At 43.8% G+C, this 24,084-nt stretch overlaps 1 protein-coding gene across 3 annotated transcripts in view; it reads left to right on the top strand.

Moving 5' to 3' along the window:
* Positions 1–24,084, top strand: part of nid2a (nidogen 2a (osteonidogen)) — a 94,815-nt gene that overhangs the window by 7,481 nt on the left and 63,250 nt on the right. For 2 of the 3 annotated variants that reach the window (XM_079263884.1, XM_079263882.1), the window contains exons 4-8: positions 12,946–13,047; positions 13,148–13,287; positions 17,169–17,292; positions 17,412–17,735; positions 18,024–18,135. In XM_079263884.1, coding sequence (XP_079120010.1) covers positions 12,946–13,047; positions 13,148–13,287; positions 17,169–17,292; positions 17,412–17,735; positions 18,024–18,135 — 802 coding nt within the window. The remainder of the gene's footprint in view (positions 1–12,945; positions 13,048–13,147; positions 13,288–17,168; positions 17,293–17,411; positions 17,736–18,023; positions 18,136–24,084) is intronic. The other variant, XM_079263883.1, reaches the window with a different exon arrangement.

Here is a 24,084-nt window from a genome sequence, read left to right as displayed (position 1 = left end):
ATGGAAACACTTTCTTCCACATTTCCACATCACCAGACATGTAAATAGAAGCTCCAAAAAGCAAAGTGGGGTGTCGCAGGATGACAATCTACAACACAGGTGTCAAACTCCAGTCCTCGAGGGCAGGTATCCTGCAGGTTTTTGTTGTCTCCATGTTCCCAACAAACCTGATCAAAATTCATAAATAGGTTGACAAGAAGCTGCTGGATCCATTTGATCTGAACCAGCTGTGTTGGTAGAGGGAAACAACAGAAACCTGTTGGATACTGGCCTTTGAGGACTGGAGTTTCACACCCCTGATCTACAAGAATAACGTGGTGTTTTGCACTAAACACCATTGAATGGAAACACCTGTAAATCACAATTCTTTGATGAAATTTTTGAAATATCACTTTTATTTTGGGAGGAAATGTAATGAAAATGTAGCTCATTATGATTAATCATTTTCTGTTTTTATTCTTTCCAGCATCTTGCAACAGGGTGGTTTTATTGCTAATGTTAGCTTAACAAATTAGCTTCCCCAAAGCGAGCTTGATTAGCATAAAGTGATGAAGTTTTGTGGAACCTGAAAATTGTTCTTTATCTTGTATTTTGTTGATCTTAAATTAAAAATTAATTATATAGAAGAGAAAAAGAGAATGTGAAAAAAGAAATTGGAGGCAAAGGTACAGAAGATAAAATAGAGAAGCACTTGTAGCGCGCAAACCTCCACCAAGCAGCTAATTTCCACCAGTACTGTGATTTCCACCCTACTTTATATTCCTATGTTCTTTTTTTTAAGTATATATTATTAAATGAATTGGTGATCAAACATACCTCTAAAATGACCTTATTGATTGTGAATATTAACATATTTACAAACTACTGTGATGTATGTGGACTGGAAATGAAGACCAGATATCTTTAGCCTAGCTGTTCTTTCAACTTGTACAAAATAACAATATTTACTACTGAAGTCTTTTAATCTTGCAGACTGTTTCTATGTTCAAACTTCTATCTAGTTTAGTGTAGACATTTCTTCCAGGTAATTCCAACTGAACCACTGACTATGACCCATTTTTAGAAAAATTTGCCAAGTAGTTTTTGTGTAAAGTCAGAACAAACTTTACGCAAAAACAGTTTTTTTACACAAGTAAAAACAGAACTTCCTTAGATGAGGTAATAAAACTGGTACAAACAAAACCCGACTGGGACAAAAAGCTTAGAAAGCAGCTTTTAAACCTGTAAAATAAACTCTACAGAAAGCGTCTTTGTGTTTCATTAGGAAAAAAAAGCAGGTAATCATCAAGAGCACCTAAAAGAAAACAAGAACCACACGCAACACGTTAGGCATATCTAACTATCAAGAAAAATTTGGTTTTGGGTAATATCCCATTTAATCAAATGAGAAATGAATTTTATTTGTTTTTCATCGCTATACTCTGGATGTTTTTTCTTCCTCTGGATGCAAACCAAAGAGCTATTAGCGAGTGTTTCCAGGGATTTGTAGCTATTTACACATACATTTAATCTTTGTGTTACGCTAAGCCGAGCTGAAAGTCTGAACTAAAAGATTTGGATGTTCACACCAAATCCATTCCCAGTTCAGCTGCTTGTCTGAAACCAGTCGAATACTCCCTCCCACCCGGCTAGCTGACATTAGCGTGAGAAGTTACTACTAGCATTTACAAATCTTAATTTTAAAGATATGAAAATAACATTTCTGATAGGTCAAACAGTTGTGTGTGTGACTGATTTACTAAGATATGAGCTGACAGAAGTGTTAATAAATAGCTTAAGTTTTCACCGCTATTTATACACGTGGCTAAAAATGAAAAAAATTAAGCTAGTGAGATTTTGTTTCAACTTTCAGTCCAAAATCAGAGTTCAGGGCCTTTTCTATTGAAATTAAGAACTTAAATCTGAATGTATAACTAACCAAAGAACGACTGCAGGATTGTTTTAGTCAACATTGTTCCAGTTTGACGGTGAAGTCACCCCTGTTTCGTTTAGATCCTCATCCAGTGGGGGCCTCTCCTCAGATATGTTACTAATAAAGGGGCAGAGCAGCATTTACAACATTAAAACCGCTTGGTACAACATTGCAAGATAACACAAACATGAACTTTCTTCTGTGGTACAATATAGAGGAAAGTGTTGTTGCTGTTTGTTGTTTCTGAGGCCTCCATACAGGGACACTGGGGGGCACCCCATGAATTATGTTCATTCCTCCTCAAAGCAGGCTGCGACTGTACTTCAACTTTCATAACATGTTATTCTGTCCTCGTGCCGTGGGACACATCCAGTTTACACTACACAAACAACAGGGATCCCCTGACTGCGCTGCTTTAATGTCCAATAAAAGGCTGGAAACCTTGAAAGCATTACTCTCACCGCCCACCGGCTCGTCGTCGGGGACGTTCACATTGAAACTTTTTGGATGTTTCTTTTACAGAACATGTGCTCGAGACCTGATTAAAGGTTTTGAAAACCATTCAGAAGCCACGAAGTTTTCCAATTTCCTCCAGCTTTAAAAGAGCAAAGATCCTGTTGAGTGTAGCTGAAGTCATAACTGACTGGACGGCTGCTGACCACAATCCTGGGTTGTGGTGTGTGTGCATGTGTTTGCCAGTTCCCACGCTGTAGGCAGTCCAGGGGATGCTGGCAACTGGACTGCAGCTGCCGTCTGTCTCACTTTTGCCTGTTTGCAGCTGTGCTTCAGCCGGCAAGCTGAAACAGGCAACCAACAAACAAATGCAGCGTTATTCATCCCGACTCCGAGTCCATGGAATGCTGAAGGCTAGCCGGAGTGGTTTCCGGCTACAGATAACGATTGTCATTCAGAACAGCCGCAAAAAACTATGAAGTCAAATTGTCCTAAATTTAACCAAGTAAATGGATGGATTTCTCCAAATGAAATGTCTGGTGTTTTTCCAGTGCTGAGACTTTGCAGACTTTTGAAATATAATAAATAAATAAATAAATAAATAAATAAAGTGGCTTGGCAAACAAAATAAAACTTATATAAAGTGAATGATAACTTTTTTTTTGTAAATAAAATGAATAAATAAATAAGAGCCTTTGCAAACTTTTAAAAACTAGAGAGTTTGCAAGCTTTTTTTTTAAAAAAGAAATAATACATAAATAGATAAATAAATAATTGAATAAATAAATAAATAAAGTGACTTGGCAAACTGAATAAATAAAAATATGTAAAATGAATGATATTTTTTTTTATAAATAAAATGAATAATTAAATGAGACTTTGCAAATTTAAAAAAAAATAATTATGAAGAGCCTTTGCAAACTTTTTAAAAATAAAACTAAATAAATACCTAACTTTTGAAAAATGAAAATTAATAAATAAATAAAAAATAAAAAAGAGACTTTGCAAACTGTTTAAAAACAATAAATAAATAAACAAACAAATAAAGTGATTTACAAACTAACTAAATAAAAATACATAAAGTGAATGATCACTTTTTTTGAATACATAAAAATGAATAAATAAATAAGAGCCTTTCCAAACTTTTTAAAAATACAACTAAATCATAAATAAGAGTCTTTATAAACTTAATAGGTGAAAATAAATCAGTCAGGATAAGGCAGAAAACAAACACTTGTAGTTCCCAGAGACAATTAAAGTCTCTGCTTTTGTCTGGTCGCCATAAAAACAAAGAAAGAAAAGGTGTGACGGCAGGATGCCTGCTGGGAGGTTGGCTGTTGAGCTGCACCGTCTGAAAGTCTTTCATCTGCGTCTGCGTATTCTCTCAGTGGGACAGAAATACGGACATGTGGCCACTCGGACACACGGACGTGTGGCCACTCGGACACACGGACGTGTGGCCACTCGGACACACGGACTTGTGGCCACTCGGACACACGGACGTGTGGCCACTCGGACACACGGACATGTGGCCACTCGGACATACGGACATGTGGCCACTCGGACATACGGACATGTGGCCACTCGGACATACGGACATGTCGCCACTCGGACATACGGACATGTGGCCACTCGGACATACGGACATGTCGCCACTCGGACATACGGACATGTGGCCACTCGGACATACGGACATGTCGCCACTCGGACATACGGACATGTGGCCACTCGGACACACGGACATGTGGCCACTCGGACACACGGACATGTGGCCACTCGGACACACGGACATGTGGCCACTCGGACACACGGACTTGTGGCCACTTGGACATACGGACATGTCGCCACTCGGACATACGGACATGTCGCCACTCGGACATACGGACATGTGGCCACTCGGACATACGGACATGTGGCCACTCGGACATACGGACATGTGGCCACTCGGACATACGGACATGTCGCCACTCGGACATACGGACATGTGGCCACTCGGACATACGGACATGTCGCCACTCGGACATACGGACATGTGGCCACTCGGACATACGGACATGTCGCCACTCGGACATACGGACATGTGGCCACTCGGACATACGGACATGTGGCCACTCGGACATACGGACATGTGGCCACTCGGACATACGGACATGTCGCCACTCGGACATACGGACATGTGGCCACTCGGACATACGGACATGTGGCCACTCGGACATACGGACATTTGGCCACTCGGACACACGGACTTGTGGCCACTCGGACATACGGACATGTGGCCACTCGGACATACGGACATGTGGCCACTCGGACATACGGACATGTGGCCACTCGGACATACGGACATGTGGCCACTCGGACATACGGACATGTGGCCACTCGGACATACGGACATGTGGCCACTCGGACATACGGACATGTGGACACTCGGACACACGGACATGTGGACACACGGACACACGGACATGTGGCCACTCGGACATACGGACATGTGGCCACTCGGACATACGGACATGTGGCCACTCGGACACACGGACGTGTGGACACACGGACGTGTGGCCACTCGGACACACGGCGGACACACGGACTTGTGGCCACTCGGACACACGGACTTGTGGCCACTTGGACATACGGACATGTGGCCACTCGGACATACGGACATGTCGCCACTCGGACATACGGACGTGTGGCCACTCGGACACACGGCGGACACACGGACTTGTGGCCACTCGGACACACGGACTTGTGGCCACTTGGACATACGGATATGTGGCCACTCGGACATACGGACATGTCGCCACTCGGACATACGGACATGTGGCCACTCGGACACACGGACATGTGGCCACTCGGACATACGGACATGTGGCCACTCGGACATACGGACATGTGGCCACTCGGACATACGGACATGTGGCCACTCGGACATACGGACATGTCGCCACTTGGACACACGGACGTGTGGCCACTCGGACATACGGACATGTGGCCACTCGGACATACGGACATGTGGCCACTCGGACATACGGACATGTGGCCACTCGGACATACGGACATGTGGCCACTCGGACATACGGACATGTGGCCACTCGGACATACGGACATGTCGCCACTTGGACACACGGACGTGTGGCCACTCGGACATACGGACATGTGGACACTCGGACATACGGACATGTGGACACTCGGACATACGGACATGTGGCCACTCGGACATACGGACATGTCGCCACTCGGACATACGGACATGTGGCCACTCGGACATACGGATATGTGGACACTCGGACATACGGACATGTCGCCACTCGGACATACGGACATGTGGCCACTCGGACATATGGACATGTGGCCACTCGGACATACGGACATGTGGCCACTCGGACATACGGACATGTGGACACTCGGACACACGGACATGTGGACACACGGACACACGGACATGTGGACACTCGGACATACGGATATGTGGCCACTCGGACATATGGACATGTCGCCACTCGGACATACGGACATGTGGCTACTCGGACATACGGACATGTCGCCACTCGGACATACGGACATGTGGCCACTCGGACATACGGACATGTGGCCACTCGGACATACGGATATGTGGACACTCGGACATACGGACATGTGGCCACTCGGACATACGGACATGTGGCCACTCGGACATACGGACATGTGGACACTCGGACACACGGACATGTGGACACACGGACATGTGGACACTCGGACATACGGACATGTGGCCACTCGGACATACGGACATGTGGCCACTCGGACATACGGACATGTGGACACTCGGACACACGGACATGTGGACACACGGACATGTGGACACTCGGACATACGGACATGTGGCCACTCGGACATACGGACATGTGGCCACTCGGACATACGGACATGTGGCCACTCGGACATACGGACATGTGGACACTCGGACATACGGACATGTGGCCACTCGGACATACGGACATGTGGCCACTCGGACATACGGACATGTGGCCACTCGGACATACGGACATGTGGCCACTCGGACACACGGACATGTGGCCACTCGGACACACGGACGTGTGGACACACGGACGTGTGGCCACTCGGACACACGGCGGACAAACGGACTTGTGGCCACTCGGACACACGGACTTGTGGCCACTTGGACATACGGACATGTGGCCACTCGGACATACGGACATGTCGCCACTCGGACATACGGACGTGTGGCCACTCGGACACACGGCGGACACACGGACTTGTGGCCACTCGGACACACGGACTTGTGGCCACTTGGACATACGGATATGTGGCCACTCGGACATACGGACATGTCACCACTCGGACATACGGACATGTGGCCACTCGGACATACGGACATGTGGCCACTCGGACATACGGACATGTGGACACTCGGACACACGGACATGTGGACACACGGACATGTGGACACTCGGACATACGGACATGTGGCCACTCGGACATACGGACATGTGGCCACTCGGACATACGGACATGTGGCCACTCGGACATACGGACATGTGGCCACTCGGACATACGGACATGTGGCCACTCGGACATACGGACATGTGGCCACTCGGACACACGGCGGACACACGGACGTGTGGCCACTCGGATACATGGACGTGTGGACACACGGACGTGTGGCCACTCGGACACACGGCGGACACACGGACTTATGGCCACTCGGACACACGGACTTGTGGCCACTTGGCCATACGGACATGTGGCCACTCGGACATACGGACATGTCGCCACTCGGACATATGGACGTGTGGCCACTCGGAAACACGGCGGACACACGGACTTGTGGCCACTCGGACACACGGACTTGTGGCCACTTGGACATACGGATATGTGGCCACTCGGACATACGGACATGTCACCACTCGGACATACGGACATGTGGCCACTCGGACATACGGACATGTGGCCACTCGGACATACGGACATGTGGACACTCGGACACACGGACATGTGGACACACGGACATGTGGACACTCGGACATACGGATATGTGGCCACTCGGACATACGGACATGTTGCCACTCGGACATACGGACATGTGGCCACTCGGACATACGGACATGTGGCCACTCGGACACACGGACGTGTGGCCACTCGGACACACGGACGTGTGGACACACGGACACACGGACGTGTGGCCACTCGGACACACGGCGGACACACGGACTTGTGGCCACTCGGACACACGGACTTGTGGCCACTTGGACATACGGACATGTGGCCACTCGGACATACGGACATGTGGCCACTCGGACATACGGACATGTGGACACTCGGACACACGGACATGTGGACACACGGACATGTGGACACTCGGACATACGGACATGTGGCCACTCGGACACACGGACATGTGGACACACGGACATGTGGACACACGGACATGTGGACACTCGGACATACGGACATGTGGCCACTCGGACATACGGACATGTGGCCACTCGGACATACGGACATGTGGCCACTCGGACATACGGACATGTGGCCACTCGGACATACGGACATGTGGCCACTCGGACATACGGACATGTGGCCACTCGGACATACGGACATGTGGCCACTCGGACACACGGACATGTGGCCACTCGGATACACGGACGTGTGGACACACGGACGTGTGGCCACTCGGACACACGGCGGACACACGGACTTGTGGCCACTCGGACACACGGACTTGTGGCCACTTGGACATACGGACATGTGGCCACTCGGACATACGGACATGTCGCCACTCGGACATACGGACGTGTGGCCACTCGGACACACGGCGGACACACGGACTTGTGGCCACTCGGACACACGGACTTGTGGCCACTTGGACATACGGATATGTGGCCACTCGGACATACGGACATGTCACCACTCGGACATACGGACATGTGGCCACTCGGACATACGGACATGTGGCCACTCGGACATACGGACATGTGGACACTCGGACACACGGACATGTGGACACACGGACATGTGGACACTCGGACATACGGATATGTGGCCACTCGGACATACGGACATGTGGCCACTTGGACATACGGACATGTGGCCACTCGGACATACGGACATGTGGCCACTCGGACATACGGACATGTGGCCACTCGGACACACGGACATGTGGCCACTCGGACACATGGACATGTGGCCACTCGGACACACGGACGTGTGGACACACGGACACACGGACGTGTGGCCACTCGGACACACGGCGGACACACGGACTTGTGGCCACTCGGACACACGGACTTGTGGCCACTTGGACATACGGACATGTGGCCACTCGGACATACGGACATGTCGCCACTCGGACATACGGACGTGTGGCCACTCGGACACACGGCGGACACACGGACATGTGGCCACTCGGACACACGGACTTGTGGCCACTTGGACATACGGACATGTGGCCACTCGGACATACGGACATGTGGCCACTCGGACATACGGACATGTCGCCACTCGGACATACGGACATGTGGCCACTCGGACACACGGACGTGTGGCCACTCGGACACACGGACGTGTGGACACACGGACACACGGACGTGTGGCCACTCGGACATACGGACATGTGGCCACTCGGACACACGGACGTGTGGACACACGGACACACGGACATGTGGCCACTCGGACATACGGACATGTGGCCACTCGGACACACGGACATGTGGCCACTCGGACACACGGACATGTGGCCACTCGGACACACGGACATGTGGCCACTCGGACACACGGACGTGTGGACACACGGACACACGGACGTGTGGCCACTCGGACACACGGCGGACACACGGACTTGTGGCCACTCGGACACACGGACTTGTGGCCACTTGGACATACGGACATGTGGCCACTCGGACATACGGACATGTCGCCACTCGGACATACGGACGTGTGGCCACTCGGACACACGGCGGACACACGGACATGTGGCCACTCGGACACACGGACTTGTGGCCACTTGGACATACGGACATGTGGCCACTCGGACATACGGACATGTGGCCACTCGGACATACGGACGTGTCGCCACTCGGACACACGGACGTGTGGCCACTCGGACACACGGACGTGTGGACACACGGACACACGGACGTGTGGCCACTCGGACACACGGACGTGTGGACACACGGACACACGGACGTGTGGCCACTCGGACACACGGACGTGTGGACACACGGACACACGGACGTGTGGCCACTCGGACACACGGACGTGTGGACACTCGGACACACGGACGTGTGGCCACAGTTTGTTAGGGCATCTTGCAGAGATTTCCCAGCCAGCTTGATGAGAAGCGGTGTGGAAACTCGGCCTGTGAAATCATGTGAGAATTCACCAGAGAACTTACTGCCACGGAGCGCGTATGCTGGGGGTGTTTCTACTTTATTTTCTACCTTATGTCTCCTGACATTGCAGTCCATTTGCTTGTTGATGCAGAAAATGCCACTAAAAGATTATTACAGGGACAGTTGTTGCACGAGAAACATCCGACCCGGCTTCCATACAGACAAAAAAAACACGACCCCCCGATTCGCTAATTACAAAGAGTCTGGAGACTACAAAGTCTTCTCCACCCACAAACAACAAGATAGGTTAAAGATGTTGATGTAAACAATTAGGAACAGACCCACATACGTTGACATCAGATGAATATAGGCTGAGGGACATCTGTGTTTGTCTGCTTCCCTGTGGCGAACATGGCGAACATCACGCAAGATGCTCAGACACAGGAAGACAGCTGGGAGATCAACATCTGGACTGGGTGGGATGGGAGTTATGAGTCCAAGGTGTGTGTGTGTGTGTGTGTGTGTGTGTATAAATAATTGGGTTCTTCCCCATTATGCAACATAGACATATGGAAACACAGATCTGGCATTGCTTGTGGTGGATGCAAAGCGGGGGAGGGAGGGGTGAGAAGTCCATGAAACTCAGTGGAGCAAGAGATGAGAGAGGAAGGGGGAGGAGATACAGGGAGAAAGGGGGAGATGCGAAGTTTAAACATGAGGAGTGAATGATTTCAAGTTGGTTTAGCAGGGATGAGTGTCTACACACACAGGTGACCTCCTCCGTCTGATGCTAGCAGAGCCGCGCTACGTTTAAACATCACTGAGGTCTCATTCTTCTGCCATCTAGTGGCGAATAAATGATTTAAAAGATGAGAATAATCCCATTTTGTGTGTTTAGTTGTTGAGTCATAAGGTTGGAAACAGAAACTTCTAGTCAGAGTAAAAACATTTGCATGTTCTTCACAGAGCTAACGCTACTATTAGCTATTAGCTCATGCTAATGCCAGTGTTGAGGTGCTTTTTTCTTAAAGGGGAATGCTTTGTTCATTTTGTCATGAAGTTCAAAGTATAAAATGTAGACAGCAGCGGTCAAAGCAGAGAAAAAACCAGACAGGTCAACATACTTTACTAGTTAAACAGGTTTTTGTTGTCTGGTAACGTGGCTTATGCTAGCAACACTTAAATACACTACTCACAAAAAGTTAGGGATATTTGGCTTTCAGGTGAGATTTATGGAAAATGCAATATGTTCATGCTACAGTGACATAATATCATAAAAGTAAGACATTTAAGTAGAAGGATGCACTACTGATTTCCTCATCTCAAAAAATTCATTCAACACAAAAGGTAACAACAATGGTAGTTACACCACAACAAAAAATTTGAACGTCTCAATATCTGGTCATGTGCCCTTGAGCATCAATTACAGCTTGACAACGACGTCTCATGCTGTTCACAAGGCAACTTATTGCCTGCTGAGGCATGGCATCCCACTCTTCTTGAAGGGCAGCCCTCAGGTCATTGAGGTTCTGGGGTGCAGGGTCTCGAGCCTCTACACGACGGCTCAGCTGATCCCACAGGTTTTCAATGGGATTCAGGTCTGGAGAGAGTGCAGGCCATTCCATTTGAGGTACACCAGTCTCCAACAGCCGTTCCCTGATGATGCGGCCTCGATGAGCAGGAGCATTGTCGTCCATGAAGATGAAATTAGGCCTGTGCTGTTCATGTAGGGGCACAATCACTGGATTAATGATGTTATTCAGGTAGTATGGGCTTGTCACTGTACCATTCACAAAGTGTAGGGCAGTTCTGTACCAAGTGGACACCCCTGCCCACACTGTAACACCGCCACCACCAAAAGCTGGCCTGGTGACAACAGTGGCTGATGCATAGCGTTCTCCCTGACGTCTCCAACATGGTTGCCGGCCATCATTTCTGCTCAGTGTGAATCGACTTTCATCAGAGAACAGCACTGAGGCCCACTGGTTCCTCGTCCAGCGTAAATGCTCCCTGGCCCATGCAAGACGATGATGCCTGTGCCTGGTGGTGTGGTCAGGTACCCGTGCAGGTTGTCTAGCACGCAGACCACGCTGATGGAAACGGTTTCCAATGGTCTGACGTGACACTTGGGTGCCTCTCACCTCTCTTAAACGTGCCTGGAGTTGAGTGGCATTCATCATCCGGTTTCTCAGGGCAGTGTTCACAATGTAGCGGTCATCAGCACGGGATGTGGCCAAAGGACGTCCACTTCTAGGCCTTTCTGTGACTCTTCCAGTCTCTCCATATCTCTGTTGCAACCTGCTGATGACACTCTGTGACACTCCAAGCTCAGTGGCCACTTCTGTCTGAGAACGTCCTGTTTGAAGCATCGCAATGGCAAGGGACTGTTGTTCCATTGTTAGGTGTCGTCTTGGTCTCATGATGTCAAAATGTGAACAGCATGATGAGGACAACTGTTTAAACACCAGCTCTAATTGAACCAGGACATTTATTGGTCAATTCAAGGATCACACACCTGCCGTGATTTTTGCCGTTAAGCTCCTTGTTAGAGAACAGCAACTTGTGCAAAATTTATTGAAACATTTAACAGTTGGACATGTGCATTTAAAAGCTTAGAGAAGATCACATTAAGTTCACCTGTACAGGTTTGAATGCATTTTAGGCTTGTTGTGAAATTTCACCCAAAAGCTGAATATCCCTAACTTTTTGTGAATAGTGTAGATGTTTTCCACATGTGAACTAAGTTCATTTTCATGATAGAATAAAAAAAATGTGTTGGTACCAAAGACAGGACTTAAAATACATGTGTACATTTTAGTCTGACTTCAAAATACATGTAAACTTACTAGTTGCTGTAAAAATAAACTTTGTGATATAAAGACTAAAAAGCAAAGTGTTCATGAAACATTTCCAGACTGCCCCTTACACTTCACATGTACTTAAAATACATTATACTTGCATCTTTTGTAATTTTATTCTCCACACAGTTTACATTAACTAATTTTATTGCATCTGGGTTGATTTATGTGATTAGCAAGGATAGTGGTACTAATAAAATGGAAAGTTTAAAATATAATCTCGACGCAAGTCATCTATACTGGTGTAGACTTCTTTTATCTTGTGAAAGTGGCATCATAAAGACAAATTAAATGTGACCTGTTCATTTTTTCAGTGAATTCACTAAATTTAGTTTCTAAACATACAAATGCATAAAGCTAAATATGTCTATGTCTAACTATGTCTTTTCTTTTTCCAAAGGTCAATACTTTCCAAGCAGTGATTGGTTACGATGAGAAAGACTCCTACGCTCTCTTCCTCTACCCCGAAGGTGGTCTGAATTTCTTTGGTACTCGACCTAAAGTAAGCCAGTTAGATCCACTTGGATGTTCTCCATTTGTAGACATACACTGAGTCTGATATTGATAATTGGTTAAAATGATATTTGTTCTCTAATTTCTAGGAGTCATATAACGTAGAGATTGAGCTTACTGCTCGAGTTGGCTTCAGCAGAGGAGAAGTAACGCATTTCTTCTTCTCTCGCTCTGAAGGACCTCATTACAGCGTTACCAGCGATGAGCAGAGTGTTAAAAACCTCTACCAGTGAGTGAAAATTGGATTTTTAACTGTTGGAAACAATCTATCCCAGACTAAGAGTTGTGCAACATATTAGCTTAACTGCTGGAGAAAGAAAGAAAATATTGCAAAAGTTAGTGTTTTAAGTTAGTCACATGCGATTAATGAGTGAACACAAGACAAAATGTCAACCTGCACTTTTGTTGCCCTGGAGGGAGATTTCATGGAGTCCTACTCAAAAACCCCAAATATACTGAAATGGTTTCCAATGATACCCTGAAATAACTTTATCACAACTCATAGATCACAACATGACTTGTCACAACACCTAAGAAAGAAATATTTAATTTTCAGGCTGGCAGTGCAGTTTGAAACAAGTACAACAGAATATGCTGATGTTTCACATGTTGATAGATTAGTTACGCCTGACCACAAGTTGATCATCTCCTTCTCGTTAATATTCTGTGGCCACGGGTCAATTTTTTTATTTTCTGTCGATGTCATCATCTGAAAGAGGTCATTTCTTGTTCAGATTCATTTGGTTTTCAATCAGAGGTTAAAGTATGACGCTTAAAACTTTTTTAATTACATCATGTTTTGTTTTCTATTTACTGGAAACTAGAACAAGCATAATAATGCAGGTCCCAGCTACTGTAGCCAACTCTAGTAGACCTATAAGCTAGCTTTCAGGCTACTGTAGTTCGCTTATTGTTACGTTCCCTGGGAGGGGTGCAACCTGACAACCACAGATGGAGACAAAACAAGTATAGACGATTGTAACATTTATTTACAGGTCTTGGATGTGGCAGGATTATGGAACCTGTGGGGGAGGATGGGACATTAGGCTGTGCAAAAATCAAAGAAAACAATAAAATAAAACGAGACCTAACTCAGACCCTACCTGTAAACCAAAACCAAACCAAACTAGAACCAGCTATTATTGAAATAAGAGCAACTGTGAATGCCCATTTATTAAACTATGCTGAATGATTGAAATGAAACTGCATATGTATAAAAAATGAAAAAAACAAAAAGTACAACTGACAATTTTTCTGAATGCCCCACATCAGGATTGAACCTATGAACTTGTGTTTGAAGCACAATGACTTACTCACTACGCTACTAGTACTCTTAGTTGCACCTTAGAAAAGGCATTGAAACTTTTTCCAATTGGGATGGGAACGTTGTTTTTTTTTTTCCACTTTCGGCAGGGTGTAATTGCAAAAACATGTGCAAGGTTCAACTAAAGTCCATTGAAGATGTGAAAGACTTTGTTCAATGTGAAAAACTTTTTTTTTTTAATGTGTTTAAGATTTATCAAAGTGTTGCAATGTTGCAGGGAGCATTGTTGGAACAAATCCTTCATATGTAACTGACATTTGCAAATAAATTCCTTTGGTTGTTGAAGTGTGCAGCTGAGACCAATAGTTCACATTGAGCAGCCTGCAGAACTGCATGCCATCACACAAGTAACAGCCAAACAAAAAACAATGGAGTTATATGTTAAATGCTGCATTTGAACCTGTGTCTTGTTTATGTACCTGTGTACCGGTGAACAAAACGGACCAATCGCTGAGCTTACTTCCATTTTGTCCAATCACTGGAGAGGATTTGGAGAGAACTGGTGCAGAGCTCTGAAACCCTGTTGAAGTAGTTTTCAGCTCATTATGCAAAAACTGACCAATCGCAGAGCTGAATTTTTGCAACGTCCAATGCACAGTGGGTTTGAAAGACTTTCATCCAATCACAAGGCAGAATTAATTTTTGCAAAATGTTAAATGTCTCAAAAGCTACAAAGATTTGAAATAACTAAAGTCATAGCACACTTCTGAAGGAGCTGCAGGGTTTGAGATGCCAATGATTGAAGTTACCTGAAAGGCGCAGGAGGAGTAGCGCGACAAAGTTTGGCGGAATAATAAAAATGGCCGAACAGGATCTCATAAACTCCTATATAACTAATCTAATAACCAGAGCTTGACCAAAACATGTACAAGAGGTGGCAACAGCCTCTAGCCCTAGTGTGTCTTTACAGTTTTACTCTATGTGTGGAAATGTAAAGGACACCCCAACTTACCTGATCCTCATGCCTCCCCACATACCTGTTCCACCATGCCATAAACCAACAAAGGAAAAACAGAAGAGAGTGACAGCCTCCAGGTGCTGCTCTTTTAAAGGGGGATCTCTTGTGCTGATTGGAACATCTGAATTTGAACCACCCAATAAAACCCAGAGTAGGCAGATCTCCACTTCAGCTACTAGGAAACACCTGGGGAGATAACAGGGATGACAAGTTTCACAAGTGCAAGTGATGCACGTAATTCTTATAATCTCACAGGCTACTGGAGTTAGCCAGTATGTCTACTATAGTTGGCTAACAAACTTTCAGGCTACTGGAGTTAGCTTATAATGCTACATGCTACTGTAGTTAGTTTATAATCTCACAGGCTACTGGAGTTAGCCAGTACGTCTACTATAGTTGGCTAACTAACTTTCAGGCTTCTGTAGTTAGCTTATAAGCTTAGCTGTTACTGTACTTAGCTTATAAGCTCACAGGCTACTGGAATTAGCTTATATGTCTACTATAGTTGGCTAACAAACTTTCAGGCTACTGGAGTTAGCTTATAATGCTACATGCTACTGTAGTTAGTTTATAATCTCACAGGCTACTGGAGTTAGCCAGTACGTCTACTATAGTTGGCTAACTAACTTTCAGGCTTCTGTAGTTAGCTTATAAGCTTAGCTGTTACTGTAGTTAGCTTATAAGCTCACAGGCTACTGGAATTAGCTTATATGTCTACTATAGTTGGCTAACAAACTTTCAGGCTTCTGTAGTTAGCTTATAAGCTTAGCTGTTACTGTAGTTAGTTTATAATCTCACAGGCTACTGGAGTTAGCCAGTACGTCTACTATAGTTGGCTAACTAACTTTCAGGCTACTGGAGTTAGCTTATAAGCTTACATGCTAATGTAGTTAGCTTATAAGCTTACAGGCTACTGGAATTAGCTTATATGTCTACTATAGTTGGCTAACAAACTTTCAGGCTTCTGTAGTTAGCTTATAAGCTTAGCTGTTACTGTAGTTAGCTGATGATCTTACAGGCTACTGGAGTTGGCTTGTGCATCTACTGTAGTTGGCTAACAAACTTTCAGGCTTCTGTAATTAGCTTATAAGCTTACAGGCTACTGGAGTTAGCTTATATGTCTACTATTCTTTTCTCTATTCTACAGCGATTTACAAATGTAGCTGCTATAGTTAGCTAACAAACTTACATACGACTGTAATTGGCTGATGAGTGCACAGGTTAGTGTGGCTTGCTAATAGGCTCACAAGTTACAGTGGTTAGCTAATGAGCTCATAGGGTGTAGTTTGCTCACAGTTCCTGTAGTTAGCTTATAGGTCTGCTGTAGTTAGCTAACAAATTCACTAGCTACTGTAATTAGCCAAACGCCCACAGTTCACTGTAGTTAGTTAACAGGCCCAAGGCAACAGCTGTTAGCTGATGGGCTCACAGAAAACTGCAGTTAACAAACAGCCTCACAGAATATTGTAGTTAGCAGACGGGATCACAGGTTTTTGCGAGGTGACAGCGACCTGTACACACCCTTTCATGACTGTTAGCTGTGGCTAACAAGTAACAAGTAGCTGTCATTAAAGAAACTAAATCAGGTATTTTAGGAAGTTAATTATTTTATGGTTAAAAACCACCTTGCCATACCACCAAACTACCAACAAAGTTAAACTGCTTGAGTTTGCTTTGCCTGACCTACTTAAAGCAAACCATTGACTCACCATAACAGAAATGCACAAGTGTTATCGTTCTGATAGCAAATTAATCTTGTGCATTTCAAAGAGCAGAAACATATTTAGGTTATATTTATGTGCATATCTAATTTATTTTCATTTTTCAGGGTTGGAAATACTGGGATTCCAGGTGTTTGGCTTTTCCACACTGGGAATCGTTACTCTTTTGACAACATTGTTCCTGCATCCATTGGTGGTCTCCTGGCGACTCCACCTCCTCAAGGACATAAGGTGTCCCCGGTGATTTCTTTTGTTGTTGCTCCCATCATTTTAACTTTTATTTGCCACTAAAAGGCAGAATAAGTGTGTTGCGTTTCGTCCTCTGAGCCTACTCTGGCATCCTCTTCTAGGATACAACCACTCCTGAGTACGCTGAGTTTGAGGAATATTCAGATAATACCTTTCATCCAATGGTCCAGGAGGAAGATGACGACTACACCCTGACCGGCAGGGATTCTGAATTGAAGCCCCCCTCTGCTGGCCAACCTCCAAGTCCTGACCCTTCTTCTTCTCCCTCAGTGGAGTCTAGTCATCAGGTGTTGCACAACAACCAAAACGTGCCATTGACCTCTCAACCCAGGTATGATTCAGAGGCAGCGGGGAGGCAGTACGCTCCCCCTAATCTCCCTCAGAAGGCCATTGGGGGAGGTGCTCAACAGGAACAACTTCCTCAGGTAACAGCAACACATGGCAAATCAAAACAACAGTTTAGGCAAGGCTTTTAGATAAAAAATAAAAATGTATGCTGTTATTTCTTAATAAAATGGCTGAAGTACAAATATTGCACAACATGCAAGATCTGTGTTGCGTAAGGGCTCCTGAGACTAGTCATGTGAAGGGTAATAATCTGTGGTAATATGTTTAAATAACCTCAAAACATTACTTGCTGTAGTTACAAAGACAGACAAATGAAAACTTTCTAGTTCTAGAAATCCATGTTTCCATTATGTTTCCCTCTCCAGCTTCCTCTGGAAGTGGTGGATTTTTACCCTCCGAACAGAAACGATCCACCTCGGTCCCCTGGAAGCCACGTGGTCATTGTGGATGAAGATAATGTTGATTTTGACACGGGGGGTAAGAAATTAATTGTATTTATTGGTAATCTTGTTTTAACATGTCACTCTGCTTGTTGGCTTGCTGTCGAAGGAACAAGGGACTGAGTCCCCAATGCTGTCTTACAGCAGCTGGTTGCAATCAGGATACTGATCCATGGAGGAGTTTTTACCATGAATGGGTAAAAAAAAAAGAATAAATGCAGACCATATCCTGAAGGAAAAATCTTCCATTAGAGAGAAACTAACTTATGTTGTCATAAAACAAATGAAGAGCTCAGTTATTGTGCTGGTGATTTAGCAGTATGAAGTAAGGACTGCAAAAATTTGCCAACATTTGAGGTCAGATTTTGTTGTCAAACAAGTAGTAGAAGGATAACATTAAAGAGAACTAAAAAAAGAACATGATGGACAAGTATTGCACTCTGTTAAGGCCCATTTCTGCTCCCTTATGTACAAGAATGTGGATATCTGTTTCGAACAATGTCATACGTCACCACAGTCATTTTCCCAAGCATCTTTTTGTTGCTCTAGCTGTTAATTCACTTCATCCTCTAGTGGGCAGTGTTAAGTTTGCAGCTTATTTCTGTGTTCTGACACCGGTTGGTAGCAGTAACGCAATGCTAAAAAATTGCTTGTAATCATCCAAAAACACCAGAAGAAGAAGAAGAATGAATCCACACATTGTTTTTTTTTCTTCTCAGCTCTTTTTTAATTTGACGGTCTCTACAAATTTCAGTTCCTCTTTTTCTTCTCTGGTTTGTTCCTTTTGCTGGTTGTGTGTTAGTTAAACACCAACACTGCCCCCATGATTTCTGGTGGTATTGCTCCATTTTCTGTCGAGACATGGCCAACTCCCCTGAAAATTGTACAAATTAAATGCGTAACCAACAAAAAAAACTATTTGTTTATCTTTGTATCTGTCTTATGCGTTCAGCATAAATGGGCTCTATACTATATACTTTGAAAATGATCAAAAGACTGAATCCAGATGACCTGGTAGCTTCATACTGGGTCCTGAACCATTTAGAGCTTTATAGATCAGCAGCAGAACTTTAAAATCCATCCTCTGATGGACAGGCAGACAGTGTAAAGACTCATTAACCGGACTGATGTGGTCCACTTTCTTGGTCTTCATGAGGACTGGAGCAACAAAGCTCTAAATGAGCTGCAGGTATCTGATTTTTTTAGGAACACCCATAAAGACCCTGTCACAGTAATCAAGAGGATTGATGAAAGCCTGGACTAGTTTTTTCAGGTCATGCTGAGACATCAGATCTTTAAACCTTCATGTATTCTCAAGTTGACGGTAGATAAACGTTTTGATCCCTTAATGTATTTTTCAAGTTTTAGATCAGAGGTCATCATTACATCCAGATTTCTGGTCTAATAGGTGGTTTTTAGGTCACAGTCCATCATTATAGCCAGATTTCTGGTCTGGTTGGTGGTTTTTAGGTCAGAGTCCATCAGTACACCTAAATTTCTGGACTGATAGGTGGTTTTTGGTCACAGTCCATCATTATACCCAGATTTCTGGTCTGGTTGGTGGTTTTTAGGTCAGAGTCCATCATTGCACCCAGATTTCAGGCTCGTTTGTGGTTTTTAGGTCCAAGTCCAACACTACACCCAGGTTTTTCGTTTTCAGATGTATAGAATGAAGCTCTGTAGTGACCTGTAGTCGTCTCTCTTTGGCTTGATGCATTGACTACAAGCCTGTACTCAACCCCTATCTTCTGGTGACATTGTAATGTAAATCTGTGTATCATCTGCATAGCCATGGTAACTCATGTTGTTTTTCTGCATGACCTGTGCCAGCGGAGGCATATAGATATCAAACAGAAGAGTCAAAGCTATGTTTTACAAAGGTAGAGATGTTGGGGAGTGAGAGTAAATTAAAAATGAAATGATAATCCCACCCCAGTACTAAGCAATGTATAATCTTAAAGTAAAACTGTGGTGATAAAAATATTTAGTATATACAATCCATATCTTCTTGAAACTACATGGTGATAATGGTCTGTAATAAAAATGGTGATACCAGTATATTAATATTATATATCATGGTAATATTATCCTCATGATGTTATATAACCTATAAACTTTTATAAATTATTATAAAATATATTACATTAAATTGATGGAGCTAATCATAATAATAATAATCATAATCAAAATAATCATAATGATGACATGTTTAAGGCATTTTCAGCAACAGTTTTTGAGAAGACAACTGAAAATATGTTTATGACTTAGCAAGTTTTTCATTGGAAACAGCCAAGCAGCAACTTCCAGTGGTTCAAAATGAAGCCAGTAGTTGCAGTTCTCCCTTCATCCACTAGGGGCTGCAAAACAGAGCAAATCCCCATAGACTCATGTTAAAAAGACCAACTTCACAGCAGAAATAAACATGTTTACAGCAGAAATAAACATGTTTACAGCAGGAATAAACATGTTTACAGCAAGAATAAACATGTTTACAGCCTGGTTTAGGTTTAATAGGTAAGGTTTACCTTCATGACAACTGTGCGGGGAGTGATTTTGTTTAACTGTGTTTAGAAGTAATTTTATTTCAAAATTCAGCATAATTAGGGGCGTGTCCTTTTGATTGACAGTTATGCAACTTCTGGCTGCAAGAAGGCTGAGTGTCGCACAACTGGTTTTTATCCAGCTAACAGTGCGCCTTAGCTCGAGCTAGCTGGTTAGCTACTGTTAGCTCTGATTTAGCTCTCTTAGCTACAGGCAGTCTGAAGTTTGGATGTCAATCATCCACCGCCACGCTCGCAGCCCCTCGCAGCTCCACCTCTTTGCCCATTTTTTCATCTTCCTGGAGAAACGGCACACGTGATGCAGCCAAGATGGTGACATCACCGAGCTTCAATTCAGCTTTTCAGAAACACACAGGTGACGTCACGGAGACTCCGTCCATCTTTTTATAAACAATCTATGGGAACAGCCAGATCTTAGCTCAGCTATCCCACAAAACACATTTCATGACAAACACAGGTTCATTTACAAGGAAAACTTCTACCAGCACAACATTTATCACCGGGAAATGAAGAATTCATCCTCAGACTTTTAGTACTTTATATATGTGTGTATATGAGCTTCTGAATGGATGAACGGATGGTAACACTACCGCACCTCTCTGCTGCTCAGCAGCTGGCAGTACAATAGTGCCGTTGTGCAGGGCAGCTTCCAGGTGTGAGTGTGTGTGTGTGTTCGGCGTTCCCTCCCCTGAAACGGCTCCCACAGGATTTTGCCGTAAATAAGAACGTGTTCTCAGGCGACTAGCATCCTTACATAAGAGTGGAAAAGTCTCAGTGAGTTAAAAATGTCCTTAATAAGCCATTTATCTCAGTTTGGGGAAATAATCAGGAAATCCAGAACTTTTCTGAGAAGACACACAGATCTGTCAACAGGTCTGTTTGGGTTTCATTCATCAATTCTTCCTGCTTGTTTTTAAGGAAAACAAGATGTTTTCAAGGTATTACTTTTGTGTATTTTGCCTTTAGTCAATGGGACACTGGGGACAGATGGGAAATGTGTGGAAAGAGGAGTGACATCCATCACAGGTTCAACCACTTCAACCAGAAACGTGACATTTTTAAGAGAATTTCTGACCAAGTATAAAAAAGAAATTATTGTTTTTTTTTGTATAATCATGCGTGCATGTATTTTTAAGACTTGAAAGAACGTATTTGACTTGCATGCAGAACTAAACACACTAAGTTTATGTTAATTCTTGTGTGGTTTTACTTTCCCAGTGATTTATATGTCCAGACAGAGTGCATGCATAATGTAGTTAGATAGCTGTGTTTCAACCTCAAATCATCACTTCACATTAAAGACAGATGAAACACAGAAAAGTACACTGTAAAAAATAGAAATCAGTGATAAAAAGTCATATTTCTTAAGGATAAGTACTGAATACTGGAAATACAGTTTATACTTTTACATTACATTTCTTCTAGTTTAGCTCTGCTTGTTGTGCATGAAGCAGCAGAATCCTCTTCATCCTGGTCAGCGTTCAGACGTCATGTTTTCAGCCCAGAGACTGGAGATAAAAGATGGGCGGAGCCTCTGTGATGTCACCTGTCGGTTTCCAGGGAGATGATGAATAAAAATATATAAGACAGGAAACTGTGTGTGTTCAGATGAATTAAAGCCCATTGGGCTGTTCCCACCATCACCATCTTGGCAGCGTCATGCGCGTCGTCTCTCCTGGAAAATATAAAAAAGGACGAAGAGGTGGAGCTGAGACAGGAGCTGTGAGTGTCAATTAAAAACAAAACAAAACAAAAAAAAGTGTTTTCATGCTATTTTACATTCGACATGTAAATCTGCAGCTTGTTTCTGTCATTTAGTGTTTTTCTCTTTAAACACTGACGTTCCAGAGAAACTGTTAATATCAGCAATAGCATTTAGGTGTGTTAGGTATCCAGCAGGGATTTAAGGGTTAATAAAAGACATATTGTGGAATAATTAAGTTTGTTGCCTTTTTCATGGTTTCTCCTTTCAGATAAAGTTGAAGGCAGAAAATTAAGTTTTTTTAACATGGTAAAAATGATAAATTAAATAACTTTACCGCATCTGAAAGAAAAACTTAATAAATCAGAGAAAACACACAATGAACCATATTGGGCTGAGTTTGTAGCCAGTCTGAGGACATGAACATGCTCTTTAATTCCAAGGCAAACGTGTTATATCACAAATGAAGAAATTCCACAGTATTAAAATTGGATTGAGATATTTAACTATTTTATTTCATTTCAGTGAAATTTCGGTATTTTACATTAGATGTATACATTTATAACCTTTTTCTTACTGGTATTTCTGTCTAGTTAAAATCAATACAGGTAAAAAATTATACAAGTCTTGAGTCAAGGAAAAAGGGAAAATATCACTTCTGAGTTTCCACAGTTTTTAATAAATGTCTAAAGGAAATTTCATTAAATCCCATTTAAACAGGTCAGCCATGGTAGTTATCATAGTTTAGAAACAGAGAGCATTTCTTCCTGTGCTTTAGAGATAATTTAAGTACATTTACTGGTGTTCCGGTTGGTCTTCACACACTGAGGCTCCTTATAAACTAAACTGACATGAAGGAGAAACAGTGATGAGGCCCCCCTGCTGCGTTTCCTCAAGTCGCCAGCGTCTGAACAAACAGAATAGCACTTGAATTCGGACGGGTTCATAGTTTTTGGAAGAAAGTAAAATCTACAACTTCATACAAAAAGGAAAAAGTCCATAAACAGGAGCAGCATGTATGCTGTGTTTTAGCAGTTTTGTTTTACAAAACTGGAGATACAAGAATGATTAGTGCAGTTAGCTGTGTTAGCCGTTAGCTTTCTGTTGTTTGTCATTTTTCTTCTTATGCACTTCTTTACTATGTACAACAGCCAATCAGAGAGCGCTTACACTGATAAACCAATGCACAAAACTGGTAAGGCTAATGTACATAATAACATAGCATAGCATAGCGTGGCATAGCGTAGCGTAGCATAGCGTAACATAACGAAAACACTTTGTCAGTAGGTTTGCTCATGTAAAGAAAACTTCAGCAGCTGGTTTGTTTCCAAATACAGCCTCAACATGTTTGAGCATGTCTAAATATCACCATCCATACATGAATGAATGCATAATTTAATTTACTTCTCTTTATTTTTTTTCAGTGTAAATACTGGAAACAAATCCATAAATACGCCACAGGACTGACCCTGCTGGGTAAAGCAAACCTTGATTTTTTTAAAGTCAAAAACCTTAAAAAGGACCAACAATAGAGTTTAATACTTTTAAAAAGAGCATCGCAGGTGAGAGATGTAGTTTTGGTTCTTTATAAGTCTCCGTTTTAATGAAATACTCCAACCCAAATTGAAATTTGCGTATTAAAACATAATATAAACAACAACTAAATAGACGTGACAGTCAAAGTCCTGCAGAGAAAGCAGAGTCTTGAGGTTTGGACATAGCT

The sequence above is a fragment of the Telmatherina bonti genome (genome assembly GCF_933228915.1).
Source record: "Telmatherina bonti genome assembly, chromosome: 24".
NCBI classification, from domain to species: Eukaryota; Metazoa; Chordata; class Actinopteri; order Atheriniformes; family Telmatherinidae; genus Telmatherina; species Telmatherina bonti.
This window is presented reverse-complemented; position numbering and strand designations above follow the sequence as displayed.